Source organism: Onychomys torridus, chromosome 17 (genome assembly GCF_903995425.1).
Source record: "Onychomys torridus chromosome 17, mOncTor1.1, whole genome shotgun sequence".
Taxonomy (NCBI): domain Eukaryota; kingdom Metazoa; phylum Chordata; class Mammalia; order Rodentia; family Cricetidae; genus Onychomys; species Onychomys torridus.
Genome location: NC_050459.1, coordinates 35,138,643 through 35,157,747, shown reverse-complemented (window position 1 = coordinate 35,157,747; position 19,105 = coordinate 35,138,643). Strand labels below are relative to the sequence as shown.

At 41.3% G+C, this 19,105-nt stretch overlaps 1 protein-coding gene across 1 annotated transcript in view; it reads left to right on the top strand.

Annotated features, from left to right (window-relative positions):
- The window catches only part of Asah1 (N-acylsphingosine amidohydrolase 1), a 33,630-nt gene extending 14,791 nt beyond the window's left edge, over positions 1-18,839 (top strand). The window contains exons 2-14 of the mRNA XM_036166627.1: positions 1,071-1,117; positions 5,782-5,872; positions 6,776-6,862; positions 8,807-8,885; positions 10,798-10,872; positions 11,668-11,713; positions 12,704-12,848; positions 13,648-13,702; positions 13,812-13,893; positions 15,827-15,958; positions 16,044-16,167; positions 16,711-16,767; positions 17,781-18,839. Coding sequence (XP_036022520.1) covers positions 1,071-1,117; positions 5,782-5,872; positions 6,776-6,862; positions 8,807-8,885; positions 10,798-10,872; positions 11,668-11,713; positions 12,704-12,848; positions 13,648-13,702; positions 13,812-13,893; positions 15,827-15,958; positions 16,044-16,167; positions 16,711-16,767; positions 17,781-17,870 — 1,110 coding nt within the window. The 3' untranslated portion in view covers positions 17,871-18,839. The remainder of the gene's footprint in view (positions 1-1,070; positions 1,118-5,781; positions 5,873-6,775; positions 6,863-8,806; positions 8,886-10,797; positions 10,873-11,667; positions 11,714-12,703; positions 12,849-13,647; positions 13,703-13,811; positions 13,894-15,826; positions 15,959-16,043; positions 16,168-16,710; positions 16,768-17,780) is intronic.
- Positions 18,840-19,105: the final 266 nt, after the last annotated feature.

The window sequence follows — 19,105 nt, the reverse complement described above, 5'->3', positions numbered from 1 at the left end:
AGAGAGAGGTGGTGGGGAAGCAGGAGGAGAAGTAGGTGTCTGGATTGGGTTTTAGAAGTTCCCCAGGTCAGAGAGTAGGCATTCTGGGCACAGGACCCAGTGCATGTACAGAATGGAAGTGTAGGTGGTTTAGCTTGTACCCATGCTATTCGGAGGTGTGTCCGGAACAAGACTAGGATGGTGGGTTGTGGCCAGATTATTAAATACTGTATGCATTGTGCCCTGCAAATCTGGTTTGAGATGCAAATCCCAGGTCAGGATCCAATAGAGTTACCTCAAGAATTGAGGTAAAGCTATATCCTATTAAGCCATGGACATGCTATCCCAACACATAGGAATCTCCTTTTCTACATTTCTTTACTCAATACAATCATTTTTAAAAGCCAGATTATAATACCTAGTCTTTGTGTAAACTGATTTGAGACATTAATGGTGTGGGGGATTTGAGAGGCAAGACTTTTATCTGTAAAGTTATTGAATGCTGGTACTGGAAAGATAGTACAGAAGCTAACAGTGCATACTGCTCTCACAGAAGATCTGGATTCAGTTCTCAGTACCATATGGTGGCTCACAACCAACTATAGCTCCAGTTCCAGGGCATTCCAACACCTTCTGGTACCAGGTACCAGGCATGCATGTGGTGCACATGTGCAAAATGCCTATATATAAAATTAAAACATAATTCCTTTTTTTTTTTTTTTTTTTGCACCTTTCCTGGAACTCACTTGGTAGCCCAGGCTGGCCTCGGACTCGCAGAGATCCGCCTGGCTCTGCCTCCTGAGTGCTGGGATTAAAGTGTTGTGGTGCATGCCTGTAATCTCAGTGGTCAGTCAGTTGAGGCAGCAGGATTATGAATTTAAGGTAAGCATGGGTGAGCTACATAATCATAAATTTGAAGCCAGCCTGAATGACATAGGGAGGGAGACTCTATCTCCAACAAAGACAGTGGAATGTTCTAAAAAAAATGGTTTTGTCTTAGTAAACAATGCTTTTTAAAAGGTTGCTTCAGCTGGTAAGCATTTATAATTTTCTAAAATGTTCATTTCTTTTTTTTTTTTTTTTTTTTTTAGTGGACAGAAGATTGCAGAAAATCAACTTATCCTCCTTCTGGACCAACGTGAGTGGCCTCAGATGATCGGACCATTGTCCTGTGCACAGATCCTGTAATGATCTCTGTACGGATCTGTAAAGATCTGTAATGATCTTCTAGAAATAAAAGCAGTAAAGGAAACCTAAGCCGTGTCTTCCACCTGGGGACAAGCTTTGGTTTCCTCCTGTGTATGACTCAGGCAGCTATGAAGATAATATGATTAAAACATCCATTTCCTGTCCATGAAACTAATAGGAAAGCAAAGGATTCCTGCCATCACCAAACTTTTTCTGCTAACAAGTGGAGGCATATATACCCACTGAGCTCCATATACTTCGTGGTGCTTGGGTGAAAGCCCTCAGACTGCATTGATACGTGTAAGGAGTCTGTATATGAAAGAGTCAAGAAAGAAATCCTGACTTGATAAAGCTTCCAGGCAAAACAAGATAAAAAAAAAACAAAACCAAAAAACCATAAGACAAGGACTGAAGCCATGTTTTATTTGAGTCTACATTTTTTTTAGTTCACATTTTTGTCTTTCCAAGTCTTAGTGATGAACTAAGTTGCTGAGAAACAGGCAAGAATACCGGGGGGCATGGAGGGAACAGAATGCAGGGTGAAGGAACGGTGTAGGGAGTGGTCATCCTTTCCCCTGTCCTTCTCTCCTGATGTGGTAGACTGCTGGAGGGTGGGGTGGGGAAGCAGAGTACAATTGAGACTTTCAGTTTTTGTAACATTGTGAGGACTTACTGGCCCCTTTCCTAGACTGTATCTAAGTAACCCCTGTCCCAGTATCCTTGGGACACTAGTGTCACCTTGTGTCCACCCTTTTAAGCGTTTCTGCTGCTCATGAAGTCTTTGGTATCTGTTGTGTTGTTTGTCCTTGAGGGTGTTCTGTCCTTTGGATTAGATTGCAAACCACCCATGAGCCACATTGGCGGGTATGGTTATGGAATGTTCTGGGAATAGGGAATGCCACTTCAAAGGATGACATGATATTGTTTGTAGTAAAGTGGAAGAATGTACTAAGGTCATACCGCTGATGGAGCATCAGTTACTGTTGGTCGAGAGGAGCAGTGGTAACCCAGCTTGCCTTGATTCACCCACCTTTATGGAAAGATTTAAGAGTAACCAGCTGCAGTATTGTTCTCCAGCCAATGCTGTTCCAGCGCACCCCAGGGAAGGTCTTTTTTTCCATCATGACTGGTGCCATTTTGGCCTTCATTGCCTTCCAGATTGTGTCTCTTGACTGGTCTTACTGCCCAAATCACTGAACAATTTAGTGAGTAATTTCTATACTAAGGGCCTTTTTATAAAAAAAAGTTTATTTTTTATAATCTACCCTCTTTTAAATGTATTTTACATATAACTGGGGATAGATTTTTTTTTTACAAACTGTAAACCTTTCCTGATTAAACATAACACAACTTGTTACCGTGTGTGTGTGTGTGTGTGTGTGTGTGTGTGTGTTACATCCATACCTATATGTTATGGGTACTTTCTCTCCTTGCTCACTGTTTGCTATTTATTCTGTATTTTGTCCGGTTTCACTGTCCCACTCTTCACCACTGAAATCCTCTGCCCTATTCTTAGCCTTTCTTTTCTGAACCGTACAGCAGTTGCTCTTGACATTTGGGAGATAAGGGTGACATGCCATTCACGTACCTTTAATTGATGAGTATCTTCATAGTCCTATGAGATCATCCTTCTCAGCCAAGTGCGTGAATCTAGGTAGGATACACCAGCAAATGTGAGGGAGGAAAGGGACACCTGTTTGTCTGGCCTGACCAGTCTCATCAATGCAGATATCAAGGGACTGACAGCCACATCACCCTACATCCATTGGAATTCCACTAAACATTTCTTTTCTGCTGCTCATTAGCTGCTTTGCACCTGCTCTTATTTGTATATGTATGCATTGTGACACTTGGGCCAGTTTGCAAGCCATCCAGGAAGGCAGCTGGGTTCAGATATTCTGATTGATAGTACAGTGACTGGGATAGCAAACGCTGACTCTCAGAAACTGGCGTGATATTTACACTGTATATGGTAGAGTGGCCAAACATCCTACGGAGTAGCTATCGATCACTAATGCTAAGTGCTTTCTGCATCTTCCCACTACCCTCATAAGGTAGGTGCCCTGTTAAATAGAAGAACACCAGCCGGGCGGTGGTGGCGCACGCCTTTCATCCCAGCACTCTGGAGGCAGAGCCAGGTGGATCTCTGTGAGTTCAAGGCCAGCCTGGTCTATAGAATGAGATCTAGGATGGGCTCCAAAGCTACACAGAGAAACCCTGTCTTGAAAAAAAAAAAAACCTTAGAGAAATGTTTAATATGAGATAAAATACAAAATTAAATTAAGCTTTAATTATGAAAACAACTTGAGGTTTTATTATCAAGGTTTCCCAGGCCCCTCTCTTCCCACCAAACACCGATCCTTTCTGATAGGGAGCTTCTTTTCTCTCCATTTCCTCTGTCAAATGCTTGGGCCTATCTGATACTCAACTGAAGACGACTCAGGAATTTATGGGAGGTGCTAGGGATGTGCTGACTCTGTTGGATGCTCAAAAGGGAGCAGCTGGCTGGAATTCACAGGTAGAACACCAGCCACCAATGCACATAGCTCCAGGAGCACAGCACTTAGTCATTGCATGTAGCCATGGAAATCCAGATGCTCAGCCTGGAGGGAGGAAAGGTTTGGTACCATCAGCCCAGAAATGGGGTAACAGATTACTAAACCATGGGACACAATTTAGCATGGTTAGTCAAAAAGAGGGGGAGAATTAGAATTTTAATAATGAAAAGAGTTTTTCCCCCAAATATTTAAGTATACAAATATTAAGTATAGAGTATTCATGTAGGAATCAGCTTCTAAGGAGCCAAGGAACTTGAAAAGAACAAATTAATTATATATTTTATATACATATGGTAAATATACGTACAATAAATATAAATTATAATTAAGTCATTGTAATTTTGTCTAAATGTATATTTCTAAAATTGAGTACACTTCTCTCCACATCTGTATCACAACATGAATGGGTACTGGCTAACAGTTCCATAAAATCTTACACATGTGGGTTGGGGATTTAGCTCAGTGGTAGAGTGCTTGCCTAGCTAGTGCAAGGCCCTGGGTTCGATCCCCAGCTCAAAAAAAAAAAAAAATTAGAGCGGTGATGGCGCACACCTTTAATCCCAGCACTGGGAGGCAGAGGCAGGTGGATCTCTGTTAGTTCGAGGCCAGCCTAGGCTATCAAGTGAATCCCAGGAAAGGCGCAAAAAGCTACACAGAGAAACCCTGTCTTGAAAAACCAAAAAAAAACCAAACCAAACAAAAACAAAAACAAAAAACCAACAACAACAACAACAAACTTACACATGTACCTGGGTCCCAAGCTCAGCAGCATTTAGAGAACCAGATATTCTTGGTAGTAAAGCATACACAGAGACCCAGTAAGTGACTTTCAGGAAACAACCTATCTCTAGCTATAAATATAAGGCTAGATGATCTGGTAAGAGCATTGCAACACACACCAGTATGTACCCTACCCTTTTCTTACAGTAACACATGGCTCAAGTGATGGATGTTTTTAGGTTTAGTTTTAATCTGATAAATCATTGAATGTCACACCCTTGGAAGCTATTTCAACTTGTTTAAAATTACTAGAGAAGCGCTAAGTGTGGTGACGTGAGTGTGGTGACGCATGGGAGGGGTCCCAGTGCTTGGTGGGGGAGCCACAGGGAGTGGAGGTTCCTGAATTCAAGGTCATCCCTAACTACACAGCAAGATGAAGGCCAACCTGAGATATATGGGACCTTGTTTCAATCCCTGCTCCCCAGATGGGTGAGAAAATGGAGTTGCTGTGTTAGTGGGAGTAATTGTAGAGTTTGTCCACCAGAAAAATGGCCCAGCTCCACTAATAAGGGGTGGACATTGCTCTATCCTCATGGCAGAGACTGCTGTGGGTAAGAGCAGGGAATTGAGGATGTATGTGACAGAATAGTGCTTGGGCTTGGACATGCTCAAGGCAGATAAGAGGAGTCCACAGGCCCAGGGAGAATCAGAGTCAGTCATGGGAAGCCTGTGCTTGTTGCCACTGTGGACTTAAAAGGTGACCTGTCTGGAGCCATCATAAGAGACAGTGATTTGACAACAGTGATAGGCTGCCTGACAAAGCATTCCAGACTGGAGAACCAAGCAGTGAAGTGTCCTAATGTCTAGAAGGGCCGAGTGGCCCAGGCCTAGACTGAATTGCTACAGTCAGGAAAAAAAATGAAAGCAGGCATTTTCTGTCAGCATATTTGAAGTTGTAGCTCATGAGCCACACTTGATTCACATGGTACCAAGTCATATTAACCTTCCAGACCCAGGAGGAATAATTGTTTATTTGTATGATTTATTCTTTGAGCCAGGGCTCATGATGTAGCCCAGCATCCTGAGTACTGGGATTACTATGGCTGCCTCAGAGTGTATAAATCTATCCTGTGATCTCTGAGTCTACTTCAGATTGTCTGTGCAAAGGAGAGCCGAGGCACCAGGTGCAAACTCAACTTCCTTTGCAGATTTTGCTTGAGTAACCAACTTCTTCTATACTGTTGCTATGGATATGTGTCTAGTCCATCCTTTCAGCTCTGTAACCTCCTCCTGAAAGTCCCTTTCCGAATTTCAAGATGATGCCTTCTCATTGCAGATATAGAGGACCAGTTCCGTGGTACACCATAAATCTTGATTTACCACCCTACAAAAGATGGCAAGAATTAGTGGCTCACAAGGCACCAATGGTATGTTATAAATCTTCTTCTGATGTTATAGAATATAACTCTGCTGTTTAAGAAGTCCTTTATAAGTTGGGTATGGAAGCCCATAGCCATACTTCAAGCAGCTGGGAGACTGTGGCAGGACAAGTGTGAGGTGTGGAGGCCAGCCTGGTCCACATAATGAGTTCCAAGGCAATCTTGGCTATAGTGAGGCCCTGTCTCAAAAATACTACCAAAGGGGCTAGAAAGATGGCTTATCAATTGAGAGCACTTAAGGGCACTCAAGATCAGTTCACAGCACCATAGCGTGGCTCACAGTCACCGGTGACTCTAGTTCAATGGACTTTGATACCCTCTTGGCCTTGTTGGGCACCAGGCATGCATGTGGTACATATCCATAAATACTAATACTCATACACATGAATAAAATTAATAAGTTTAAAGATATATTTTTGATACTCTTCTGCCATGTACAGTAATTGATAGAGGAAAATATGTCATTTCCCTGTAGCTTTTGGTGCTTTCCGGGGTAAAAGTTGTTTCTCATTCCTTGTGTACTGTCTCCCTCCATCTAAATGATTAAGAATAATGCTACTTTAAAGAGAAAAGTGTTTAGTCATTGGAAATACTTTCAAGTTGAACTGCTTTGTTATCTTTGTTTGTTTTGTTTTTGTTTTTTGAGACAGGGTTTCTCTGTGTAACAGTTCTGGCTCTCCAGGAGCTTGTAGACCAGGCTGGCCTGGAACTCAGAGAGATCTGCCTGCTTCTGCCTCCTGAGTGCTGGGATTAAAGGAATGCACCACCACCTGGCTTGTTACCTATTCTGAATAAGTCAGAAGGTCTACATTGGTTTTCATGACACCAATATTCATCTTAAATCTCAGTAGTTACTTCATGTCTTTTTATTGCTTTATTTATTTTTTTCAGGTGAGGACTATAGTGAATTCCCTCAAGAATTTAGTAAACGCATTTGTGCCAAGTGGAAAAATAATGCAGATGGTGGACCAAAAGTTGGTAAGAAATATTTCCTGTAGTTAATTTTAAGGACACACATATAAACACACATACACAGAGAGTTAAAAAGTTGTGCTTGGGTGCAGAGCGATTGAAACAGCAAGCACAGAGCCTGCAAGGGTCTTCACCAGGTCCTCTGAGTGTACAGTACAGCTGTTAGCTCAGTATTTTAGGGCTCCTGACTGTGAGAACGAGTGGGTCTCTGACTCTTGTGCCTGCTCTTGGGCTCTTTTCCTCCTGTTGAGCTGCCCCAACTTCAGTGCGGTAGTTTTTGCTCCATCTTACTATATTTTCTTCTCATCTTTGGTTGTTAGCTCTTAGAAGCCTGTTCTTTCCTAAGGAGAGACAGACAGGAGTGGATCTGGAGGAAATGAGAGGTGGGAAGGAACTGGGAGGAATAGAGGGAGGGGAAACTGTAATCAAGATATGTTGTATAAGAAAAGAATCTATTTTCAATAAAAGAAAAAAATTGTGCATGAGATTTGTGTAAATAAGAAATAATTCACGGGTTGGGGATTTAGCTCAGTGGTAGAGCGCTTGCCTGGGTTCGATCCTCAGCTTTAAAAAAAAAAAAAAAGAAATAATTCACTGAACTTTTCTCAAGAACTTTAGGGATATTTACATTTTATTTTTAAGCACTGTCCAACTTGAAATTGAATTATTAGAGTCACAGGATACAAAGCATGGCAGGTTTTAGTACTTAACTGCTCCTTGATTTGTGGGTAGTTAGGAAGCATATAGGAAAATACACAGATTTCATTAGGAGTATGGGATTTCTTGTTTTTATAGTTAGGTATACAGATATACTACTGAAAACCTAGTAAACCCCCCCCCCCCAAGAACAGCTCTGTGGTAACGCACCATGGGTAGCATGTTGGAAGCCCCAGATTTAATCCCAAAATGAGAAAGAAAAAGTTCATGTTTTAGAAGCACTTTCTACAAGAAACTCAAGAGATTTCTCTAAATAAAGATAAAATGACATGTTCATCCTAACTGTGTATTCTCTGGAGTCAGTCCACTGATACCTGTGACCCTTGAAACTCCATTGTATTGAATGTTTCTTGTGGCTAGGCAATCACCGAATTATTTCCTTCCCTGACCCCCAGCCATGCAGCAAGCCTATAGGAGGGTCATGTATGTTCTTACCTCTTCAACAGAGTTATCATATAATAAACGTACCGGCTGTACCAGAGTAAAAGTTGGTAGAAACAAGAGCAGAATGAATCCTCACATGCCCCAGTACCTAATTCCTGCCTCTGTTCTGAATGTCCGTAGCAAACCGACACCTGCAAGTTGTCCTTTGACCTCCACACGTGCCTTGTGGCATGTGTGTGCACATACCCTGTACACAAAATAAATAAGCAATCGTAAACAAAACAAAAAAAAGTAAATACAAGACTCATGAACTTTAAACACACTGTCTCAGCTGGAGAATATCAATTGTGCACTCCGTATTTGTGCTTAGCTGAGGTTGTGAATAAGATACAGTGTCTCATTGAATTGTTTAGCTGTTGTTTGCTAATGGAATGCCTGATGCAGTTTAGGTCAGGACCAGCCCTTCACCCTGACAGTTTTGGGAAGTGGTAAAACTATGTGTTTGTTGCTGAGTGTTGCCAGTCTCTAAAGAATGAATGAGCAGAGTTTTGCTCCTGTTGATCTTGATAGTGGGTCACTTTAAGTCATGCAGGTAAAATTATTTCAGTGCCCTTCTCTCTGGGGACCGGGCCAAAGATATCAGTAGGAAAACAGAATCCAAGAATCATAGTTTCCATAGGAGTCTAACACTGAGCAATGTATAGAATCTTTTAGAAATACATGATGTTAAATACTTTAAAAATAACATATCTCCTATTGTAATAACAGTATCTAAAAGAGTTGTAGTCAGAAAACCAGATCGCAAAGCATGGGTTTAAGTTCAATGATCGTTAATTTCTTTCTTTTCAGCCTGGTCTACTTGGCAAGATGCCTGGCCCTTTTGAAGAGGAAATGAAGGGAATTGCAGATGTTACTGGAATTCCTTTAGGTAAATTTCACCTTGCAATGCTTAAAACATTTGGTAAAACACTGCAACGTATTTGAAGACTGATGTAATATATACAACAAAATGCACAAATCCTAGGTTTAAGCAGGTCATTGAAGGTTTACATAGGTATCCACGCATGCACATATCACTCATAAAAGGTGAAGGAATTCCAGTCCTTCAAAATGTTTCATCTGCCCCTTTACATACAATAACCCTGTTCTGCCTTCACCTTTATGTTAAAAATACAACAATTGCATTGCTGTTCTTTCTTAATCCTATCAATATAGGTTGTTGACCATCTGAGTTGTTTTCAGATTTGATGTATGTGTTTGCATGCATTCTTGCATATGTTTTTTTAATGGATATGTACACTAATTTCTCTTTAACTGAATTTTTGAGTCATAGGGTAGTTACCAATGTACTTAGCCTTGTAAATTCTGCAAGACAATTCCTAAAATGAACAGTCTTATTGACAAGCATAGCATGAGAAATTTAATTTTCTCTCATTAACACTGCATTTCCCTGGTGAGTTACTAACTTTTTTTCAGTTTGATTTTTCTTTATTCCTACATTTTGGGGAAAGGCAAAGCACTAGTCAAGGTCTCTCCATACATTTCTAACACATGAAGCACCATTTACTAAAATTGAGGCTCTTTTCCTCTGTACATCATAGTGTTGTCTTGGACATAAGGCAGGTGATTCTGTATCCCGTTCTGTTTGTGAACTTTCTCCTGTTTCATTATCTTTTTGTTTTGTTTTGTTTTTGTTTTTTGTTTTTTGTTTTTTGGTTTTTTTTTTTTTTGGTTTTTCGAGACAGGGTTTCTCTGTGTAGCTATGCGCCTTTCTTGGAACTCACTCTGTAGACCAGGCTGGCCTCGAACTCACAGAGATCCTCCTGGCTCTGCCTCCCGAGTGCTGGGATTAAAGGCATGTGCCACCACCGCCAGGCTTGCTTTTCTCTTTTTAAGACAAACATTCACTGCTATGTAGCCATGCTGGCCCCAGTTTCAGGGTTCCCCTTCTCCCTCTGAAGGGTGATGGGATTCTGGGCATGTGCAGCCTTGCCCAGCTCTTGAAAGTATTTTGCTTCAGCTTTCAGTTTGTTTCGTGTATTGAAAAAGGTTTTTCTCACTAACCTAGCAGCAGTCAAAGACATAGAGTCCCCGTTTTACGTAACCGGTGGCACTTTTCACAAGAGAGTCGATCGGACATCTCTGTAGTTCTAATGAAGCTGGCTTGTGCTTTTGTTTCTTCGCTTCACTAAATGACTTTTAAAGGGCTGGTCATATGGATCGGCAAGTAAAGGGGCTTGTTGCTGAGCCTGACAACCTGGGTTCTAGATTCCTGGGATTGACGTGGTGGAAGGAGAGAATCCACTTCCATGTTGCTTTCTCATCACCACACGTACACCATGGCAAACCTATGCACACATCATGTAGATGCACACGTGAATAAATACATATATAAATAAATATAAAAATTTTTTATCAGGCAGTGGTGGGCACACACCTTTAATCCCAGCACTCAGGAGGCAGAGGCAGGTGGGTCTCTGAGTTCAAGACCAGCCTGGTCTACAGAGTGAATCTCAAAAAAAAAAAAAAAAATTCTAGCTGAAAAGTAATTTAAAAACATAACATACTGGAAATATACTCACCATTTACATGAGAAGAAAGTCTTAATATAAAAAGAGCTCTTACAAGTAAGTAACAAATATAAATATCTTTAGAGAAAAATGTATTAACATAAATTAACTGAAAATAAAATATATTGGGGTAAAAATGCATGTTAAGCCCAGCATGTCAGCATTTAATGAGACAGAGAAAAGCATGCTATGTATCTTTAGGTTAAAAGTAGAATGGCATTTTCCTTACGCTGCCATAGTTATTAATAAAAAAATTTCCTTTTTTCACAGGAGAGATTATTTCATTCAACATTTTCTATGAATTGTTCACCATGTGTACATCAATAATAACGGAAGACAATAAAGGTAACCTTTGCTAAGGAACATGGCAGTGCAGAACACAGTATAAAATAAAGCTTTTTTGGAGAATTAGAACATTTATTAATGGGGCTTGCTATTTAAATTGTGTGCATGTTGTGTATAGTTGAGTATATCCAGGTAAATTTTTATAAGCACACTGAAAATTAGCCTTAAGACAACTAGAATTCGTATTAAACTTTAAATCAGACATGTGCCACTCCCTAAAGACTCAGCATCCACATATATGGGCCTATGGGGGCCATTTTTATTCAGACCACCACAGACAGTGACAGATGTTTTCCTGGAGACCCAGAACCAACATCCTCCCATAATTTCCCAGCCAACAAGCACTGTGTATGGGACCCTTACTTTTCTAATGTTTTCCTGGCTGGTCCCCAAGATATATGGCACAAGGTGCCTTCCCCTTCATTCACTCTGACTTTTGACCTACATCTAATACTTGAGATTGCCATCTATAAGTAGTAATTAAGGAATTAGGTAAGTCACATTAATGGAGGTGAAGATATCTATGTCCTGGTAGAGCTGTAGTTATCCAAGAAACAAGGATTTGCTTCCATAGCTGATCTTATCCAGAGCCTCAGATCTCAGATGTTAGTCCCAATGCGATAGTAAAACTAGTTTGAACTTGTTAAGGCTGATTCTGGCTGCCAGGCTTCTTAATTATTATATATTGCTAGGTGATACAGTTGGGAACAAATATCACATCTGTCTGTCCAACAGTGATTAAGACACCGTTGTATTTTAACTGGATTCATGTCTCTGCTGCTTCCTTCCTAATAGGTCACTTACTACATGGAAGAAACATGGATTTTGGAATATTTCTTGGGTGAGTAAGTAACGACATACTCTTACTCCGTAAGAAGTGTAGTATTACCTTGATGAAAAGTAAGGCCTGTCCTGTGCAGAAGATGGCCATGAATGAGATGACTGGATGCCTTAGTGGTGGAGAGGCAGGCACACTGGGTGGCCTCTCAGTTGCTTAGGGGTTGTATCTCAGAAATTGCACCTAGTGAGCAGAAATTGGGACCATGCCATAAGGGCACAGGTGCTTATTTTCATTTATTGCTTAGAGAAAACTGTCTTGACCTTTATGAAAAAAATAATGGCCTTGTAATTACAAGTCTTCATGAGTCTGGGTCTCACTATTTATGTAACCAGAGTGAATCAGCTTTTCTGAGCCTCAGTTTACCACCTGGAAAAGGGATGGAACTGTCCTGTTTTGGATGAAGAAAGGTTTATTCTGGCTCACAGTTCAGAACTGGTTCTTCTGTTTTTAAGGCTGGTAAGGCAGAGCATCCTCTTGGTGGGAGCAGATATCAGAGGAGGCTGCTCACCTCCTAAAGTGAGGAATGCATTAAAGACAAAAAGTATAGCCCCCAGGGGTGTACCTCCAGGGCCCTGCTTCCTCCTAAGTTTGTATCATCTCCCAGTAATCTCTCAGATTGTTACCCCATCAGGGGATTACTTTTATCACTTTCCGAAGCCGCCTCACCTCTGAACAACAGCTTATTAGGGATGAGACCATTAGCATATGAGCCTTTGAGGGACACTTGAGATCCAAACCATAGCACACTCATTATAGAGATCTTGTTAAAGCTTTTTCTAAGAGATCAGGCAGAAAATGCACCTGTAAGCCAGACATGGAATCTCAGGCCTGTGATTCCAGCCCTTGGAAGGTCGAGGCAGGGGGATTGCAAGTTTGAAGTTATCTATGGATTCCATAGCAAGACCCAGCCACAAATACACAGCATCTGTGTAATGCCTGCCTCTCACCTTCATCTCTGTCTTCACTGTCACCAACATTTGTCTTTTTTAGGTGGAATATAAATAATAACACTTGGGTCATTACGGAAGAATTAAAGCCTTTATCAGTGAATTTGGACTTCCAAAGAAACAATAAGACTGTTTTCAAGGCTACAAGCTTTGTTGGCTATGTGGGCATGTTGACAGGATTCAAACCAGTAAGAAATATGTTATACAACTTTCTAAGTAGTTTTGTGTCCTGGTTTTACTGTCTCTGAGTCTAAAGAAACTGAGGACATAGAAAGAATATGAAGGTAGGCCTGATGATGACGCACTCCTTCAATCCTAAGGAGGCAGATGTTGGTGAGTTCAGGGCCAGCCAGGACTGCATAGTGACAGATAGACAGACACAAAGAATGTGAAGCCCCATTTTAGTCCCTTGACCTTATCACTTTTGTCAGTACGCGACTCCACAGCACAAAAAGGAAAGGAAATGGTCTCTGTGCCCACTGAAGATAAAGAGCGTGTGGCTGACTGTCAAAGTCTCCAAGTAAAATTGTGTTCGGGCCTGGGTCTCTTGACGAGTTCAAGGCATGGACTCTTTGCTCTTCATTTACAAACAGTGATTTTCCACTTAACTCACCTCACACAGTGCATGTGAAAATGTTTTGAACTTAGAAGAGTCTTTGTAGCCAGGCGGTGGTGGCGCACCCCTTTAATCCCAGCACTCAGGAGGCAGAGCCAGGTGGATCTCTGTGAGTTTGAGGCCAGCCTGGTCTACAGAGCAAGATCCAGGACAGGCACCAAAACTACACAGATAAACCCTGTCTCGAAAAAAACAAACAAACAAAAAAACAAAAAAAGAAGTTTTTGTAGTGTTACTGTGGTTTTGATTTCTCTTTGAATTCCTCCAGTACCCAGTTCAGGTCTTTCTATACCATTGTCCTGGTATGGAGATGGGGCCTTTAAGAGCACGATGATGATATTTCTGACTGTATTGTTTTGTCTTTTTCTCAGGGATTGTTTAGTCTTACACTAAATGAACGTTTCAGTCTAAATGGTGGTTTTCTGGGTGAGTGGACTGTCTGGAGATGCAGTGGGGTTCTCAGTCTTTGTAAGGGAGGGCAGGAATCCAACTGCCACTTGGTCCCGTGACACTGTCTGCATTTCATCTCTTCCAGGTATCCTAGAATGGATGTTGGGGAAGAGAGATGCCGAATGGGTAGGGTTTATCACTAGATCAGTCCTAGAAAATAGTACAAGGTTTGTTGCTTTATTATCAAATACCTGTTAAATAACTTATATTAAATATAGAAATGTTTGCCATGCCCCAGCTTTACATCCACTGAGGAACTGTTGTATTTCTTAGGTAATTCTTGGACATTCCCATGGAATTATTACTGTTTTCTGTGCTGTCAGTATTAGAGATTTTGACACTAGGAAAGATATCTAAGTTTTTGTTATACAAAGAAGTCATACCATGCGCATAGGCAGTGCTATACAGTAAAATCTTTATATAAATGGCAATACATTCTCTTTCTAGCCACAGGCAAAATACATAAATTGTAATAGATATTAACCTAGAAGTTATGGTCTGTTGTAGTGGTGAAATAATTCCAAATTGTCTTTAGCACATACTCTGTCCAGATGACGTGGAGAAAATGAGCGTCAATCTTCCATTTAACACTCTCCAGGGAAGAGAAGTTGGTTGTCTTTCTTGATTATCAACTCCTGTTTTTAATAGTCCTCATTTTCACGGTTACTTTCTGTTCCCCAAGTCTGGTAGGGTTTTGTGTGAGTGTGCTTTTGCTGTTTTCTTGAGGCAGAATCTAATATAGTCTGAGTTGGTCTCAAACTCACTGTGTAACCAATGATGACCTTGAACTTCTGGTGCTAGGATTAACCACCGTGCCCAGTTTCTATGGTGCTGTGAGTGTATGCTGTTCAGGACTCTGCCTGTCACTAGCACCGGAGTTATATTTCCCTTTATTTTGTTGAACAAAAGGCATAGAGAGAAAGGCTAGAGGGTGACTCGAGAGCTCCTTCAGATTTGGGGTTCTCCTAAAATTCCCATGTAAAGATCATTGGTCGTCCAAGAATGTTGCTCACCACCCATGTCAAAACAGCAATCTCCTTAACCAGAGGTTTCTTCACCTTTTCCCATTCAGCTCCTTTTTGTCTAAAAATGCCTTGTTTGATGCCAAGGATATAGGTATATAAAATATGTATGCAGATCAAACCTTTAGTATAAAAATCAAACATTTACTATAAATAAATGAACTTTAAAACGATTCTTTGGTATAGATAGGATTTTACCATTCATTAAAGACAAGCAAATGTGCATACTAACTACATGGGATGTGCTTGTTTATATGAAGGTGAATATTTGTTACCACAGGATGTAAAGCATCTTCATTTTTCAGAGTTGTCAACATTCAGAATGCCACTTGACACTGTATAAAAAGGCAGACGTGTTCAGGGGCATTTAAAATGAGATGTTCTTGAGGCTGGAGAGATGGCTTAGTGGTTAAGAGAACTTGCTGTTCTCGCAGAGGTTCCCATGGCCCACATGGCAGTTCACAACCACCTTCCGCTCCAGTTCCGTGGGCTCTGATGCTGCACACATATGGTGCACGTATACACACTCAGGCACACTCACACATACACGTGATAATAAATATTTGAAAAACTAGACATTCTAACACAATTCCACCCAAAACTGAATTAGTTTTATACTTACAGCTGAGGAATAACAGCAGGAGATTATTAAGAGTTTCGTTCCCTTAATTAAACCATTGTCTCTGTGTGAGCAGAAAGCCTAGGATGGGTAGTAAACGCTTCAGTTTGTAACAGGGCTTTAATTCCAGCCGCTGCCCTGGGTGTGAGCACAGGTAGTTGAGGCAGCACCCGTTGGCTTTGTATGGTGTGACAGCCGGGGCAGTGTGAAGTGTACATTCAGAAGCCTGGCTGCAGCTCAGGAGAACACTCCAGCAATGCCTCAGCCTCAGCTCACATTCATGGGATGTAGAGCGAATGCGTGGCCATGACACATTCAGAAAGCTTTCACTGTAGCTCACTGTGTGTGTCCACATTCAGTTAAGTAACTCCATTAAGGGTTCCCCTTTAGTTCCCACAACTAAAGCACATCATTCAAAGTCAACTGAAAATTCTTACTTTTAAAAATGTTTCTATATAGTTATGAAGAAGCCAAGAATACACTGACCAAGACCAAGATAATGGCCCCAGCGTATTTTATCCTGGGAGGCAACCAGTCTGGAGAAGGCTGTGTGATTACACGAGAGAGGAAAGGGTCTTTGGATGTATACGAGTGAGTACATTTGATGAAGCAAAATAAGTAAAATCAAGAGCCAGGCAAACAGGAACCCTAAGGGGGAAGCTCTTTTTGTATCTAGACTCGATCCTCAGCATGGCAGATGGTATGTGGTCCAAACCAACTATGACCGGTGGAAACACACCTTGTTCCTTGATGACCGCAGAACACCTGCCAAGACTTGTCTGAATCGCACGACACAGAAGGTACATTTGTGTTGTCATGTACGGAAAGACACTATCCCCATTGTGAGTGATCTTAGTTCTGGTGTTTTTCTTTGACCTTGAAGAATTTGTAAACCTACTACTGAGTAGCTCTAGACACACCTCTTGGAGCTTTTGCTATTGAACTTAAGGAACAAATTCTTGCTGTAATTTTCCTTCCTTACACTAATTCTGTAAAGTTAAATAACACATTCAAAAACAAAATTTGAAATAATAAATTACAAAAGGGGAGGAGGGGAGAGAAAGAAGTGATACGTGAGAACTGTCACCTTTGTTTCTAGTGGGGACTCCAAGGAAGATGCCTTAGGAAGACTGAAAACTAGTTTTTGATGGCCCATTTGTTTATTTTGTTTTGTGTTGTTTTGTTTTTCTGGAGCTGAGGACCGAACCCAGGGCCTTGTGCTTGCTAGGCAAGCGCTCTACCACTGAGCTAAATCCCCAACCCCTTGATGGCCCATTTGTATGGATAAATGCAACTGAAGGTCTGTATTTAATCTACTGAACACAATTGTTTTTGTGTCTTAGAATCTCTCGTTTGCAACCATCTATGACGTCCTATCAACGAAACCCGTCCTCAACAAGGTATTTATACACACACACACACACACACACACACACACACACACACACACACACACTCTGCTTTCAGGGAAGAATGTGCTTCTGTGTTTTGTCTTTCTCTGTTATTACCTTAGATCATTTTGAGTATATTAGTTATGTCCAACTTCAGGTTTATTATTTATTCACCCATTGATTCATTTTTTGAGACAGTGTCTGTCTGTGTCTGCCTGCAACTCACTTTGGAGGCCAGCTGGCATCAGGTGTGCCCTGTCCTTCTGCCTTAGCCCCCTGAGTTCCGGGATTACAGACAGGCACCGCCCCACTCAGCTTTAAGGTCTGATTTTTTAAAAACTATTTTTGTGTGCCTGGAACCACAACTTTAAGAATGAATAAGGATGTTGCTCACTTGGCAACACTGTCAGAGTTGTCTCAGCCTTAGTTCCCCTCACCCTCACCCTGAACCACAACCGAGAAACCTGCCCATCCCATCTGCTAGGTCATTCTATGTACAGAGGTACATTCTGGATCCATTGTCCCTGACTCTCCCATTTCTTTGGTTTTGTCCAGCCTCCCTAAAATAAACAGCCAGCATCACCTCTGCCAGAACAGTCCTCTTCCCTTTAGTGTTTGGAACTAACCAGGGACTGCCCTCCTTGGTTTGTCTCAGGCAAACTACCATCTTTCTCTTTTTCACAGTATCTCCTTGTGGCTTCACGGTGGCGTGTGTGACATGGTCTGCATGCTCTGGAGGGTTGGGGTGTGTGCTCGGTCCTCTGTGTGCCTACAGTTTCCTTACTGCAATGGGACTGCATGAAGGGAAGCATAGCCAAAGCCAAACTGTTCTGTGCCATAATGTGCCCTTGGGCTTTGTATGTGTGCCACTTAGACACGGGAGAGGGCTAAGTGAGTCTTAAAGGTTCATTGATTACTATTAAATATCACTAGAAAGTAAATTCTTTGGGGGATACAGATGCTATATGTACAAGATCTTAGACTTGAAAATATCGTTAAAATGAAAATAACTTTCTTTTCAGCTGACTGTATTCACAACCTTGATTGATGTTGGCAAAGGTCAATATGAAAGTTACCTGCGGGATTGTCCTGACCCTTGTATCGGCTGGTGAGCAGGCATGGCCTACAGGACATACTGAGACCTGGAGATGTTTCCTCTGGCGTGTCTACTCTCGTTCCACAGGCCTGTTGTCTTTCAGTTGTGAGATTGTCCTCAGTGTGTCTGCAGTTTACAGACTGGTTTTGTTGTTTTGAGCGTCACCACTGCTCTTTACGGGTAAATTCTTTAAGGGACGCACGCCATGTAGAATTTGCCAGTTCATTTCACTTTGACATTGGGGAAGGGGTAACCCTGACCTCTATGGAATATATCAAGGTTCTTTACTGGTGTTAAATCCAGTGCCCTGTGTGATTAATGTATGCGTTCACTCACTTTTTCTTTTTGAGACACATTTATATTTGTCTCTCTACCAGTGTTTTTCTCTGCGCGGCTGGAATCAGTGTGCTATTCCCCTTTGCTGTTGGTGACAGCATTGGGATTTCACTGTGCTTGGCTGGGGTTTCTGAGGTGGACAATTGATACTGATTTTAATGAGCAATAAATAGACCTTGGACTCTGGAAATAGTATTTGGGATGGTTACAAAATAATTATTAGATAAACAGTGTTTTTTTTTTTTTCAAAAGAATAGACGTGTTCTCTTTTTCCTAAATTAGTCTACCTTCCAGTAACCCCAGGAAGTTTCTAGCTTCCAAACCTTGAGTCCAAGAACTCAGCACAAACTCATCATTTTAAATTCTTGTATGTAGAATCCATTTAATAGTTTTTTCATTTTTCCTTCTAATCAACATATTTTTTTAACTTTTCATACAATAAATATAGTTATTAACAATATTTTTCAGAAATCAATCTATTTATAAAAAATGCTAACAGAACTTACTTACCTTTCTAACTTTCACAATCGATAGTGAAATGTATGCTGTTGGTGCCGGACGGTAGCCATTTAACTTTGTACCACGACAATTGTATCATAACACTCAATAAACAGTGGCCGGCAGTCAGGTCGGCACTCCTGCATGCTGACAGGGTGTGTGCCTGTGTTGCTTTGAGGGTGGGAGTCATTATCAAGAGATACAAGCAGAGCATAATATCTAGATTAAACAACAAGGGTGATGCAAGGAGGTTACTAAACATATGACTTAAATGGTCACAATCTGTCATGAGTAATACTTACCTCTTAGCCTAGTAGTGCCGACCCAGTTCACAGGTATGCAAGGCACCTTTTCCCTGGAGACTGTCCACAGTTGCTTCTGCAGAGAAGGGACAGGAACTCACGAGAGGATCTGTAT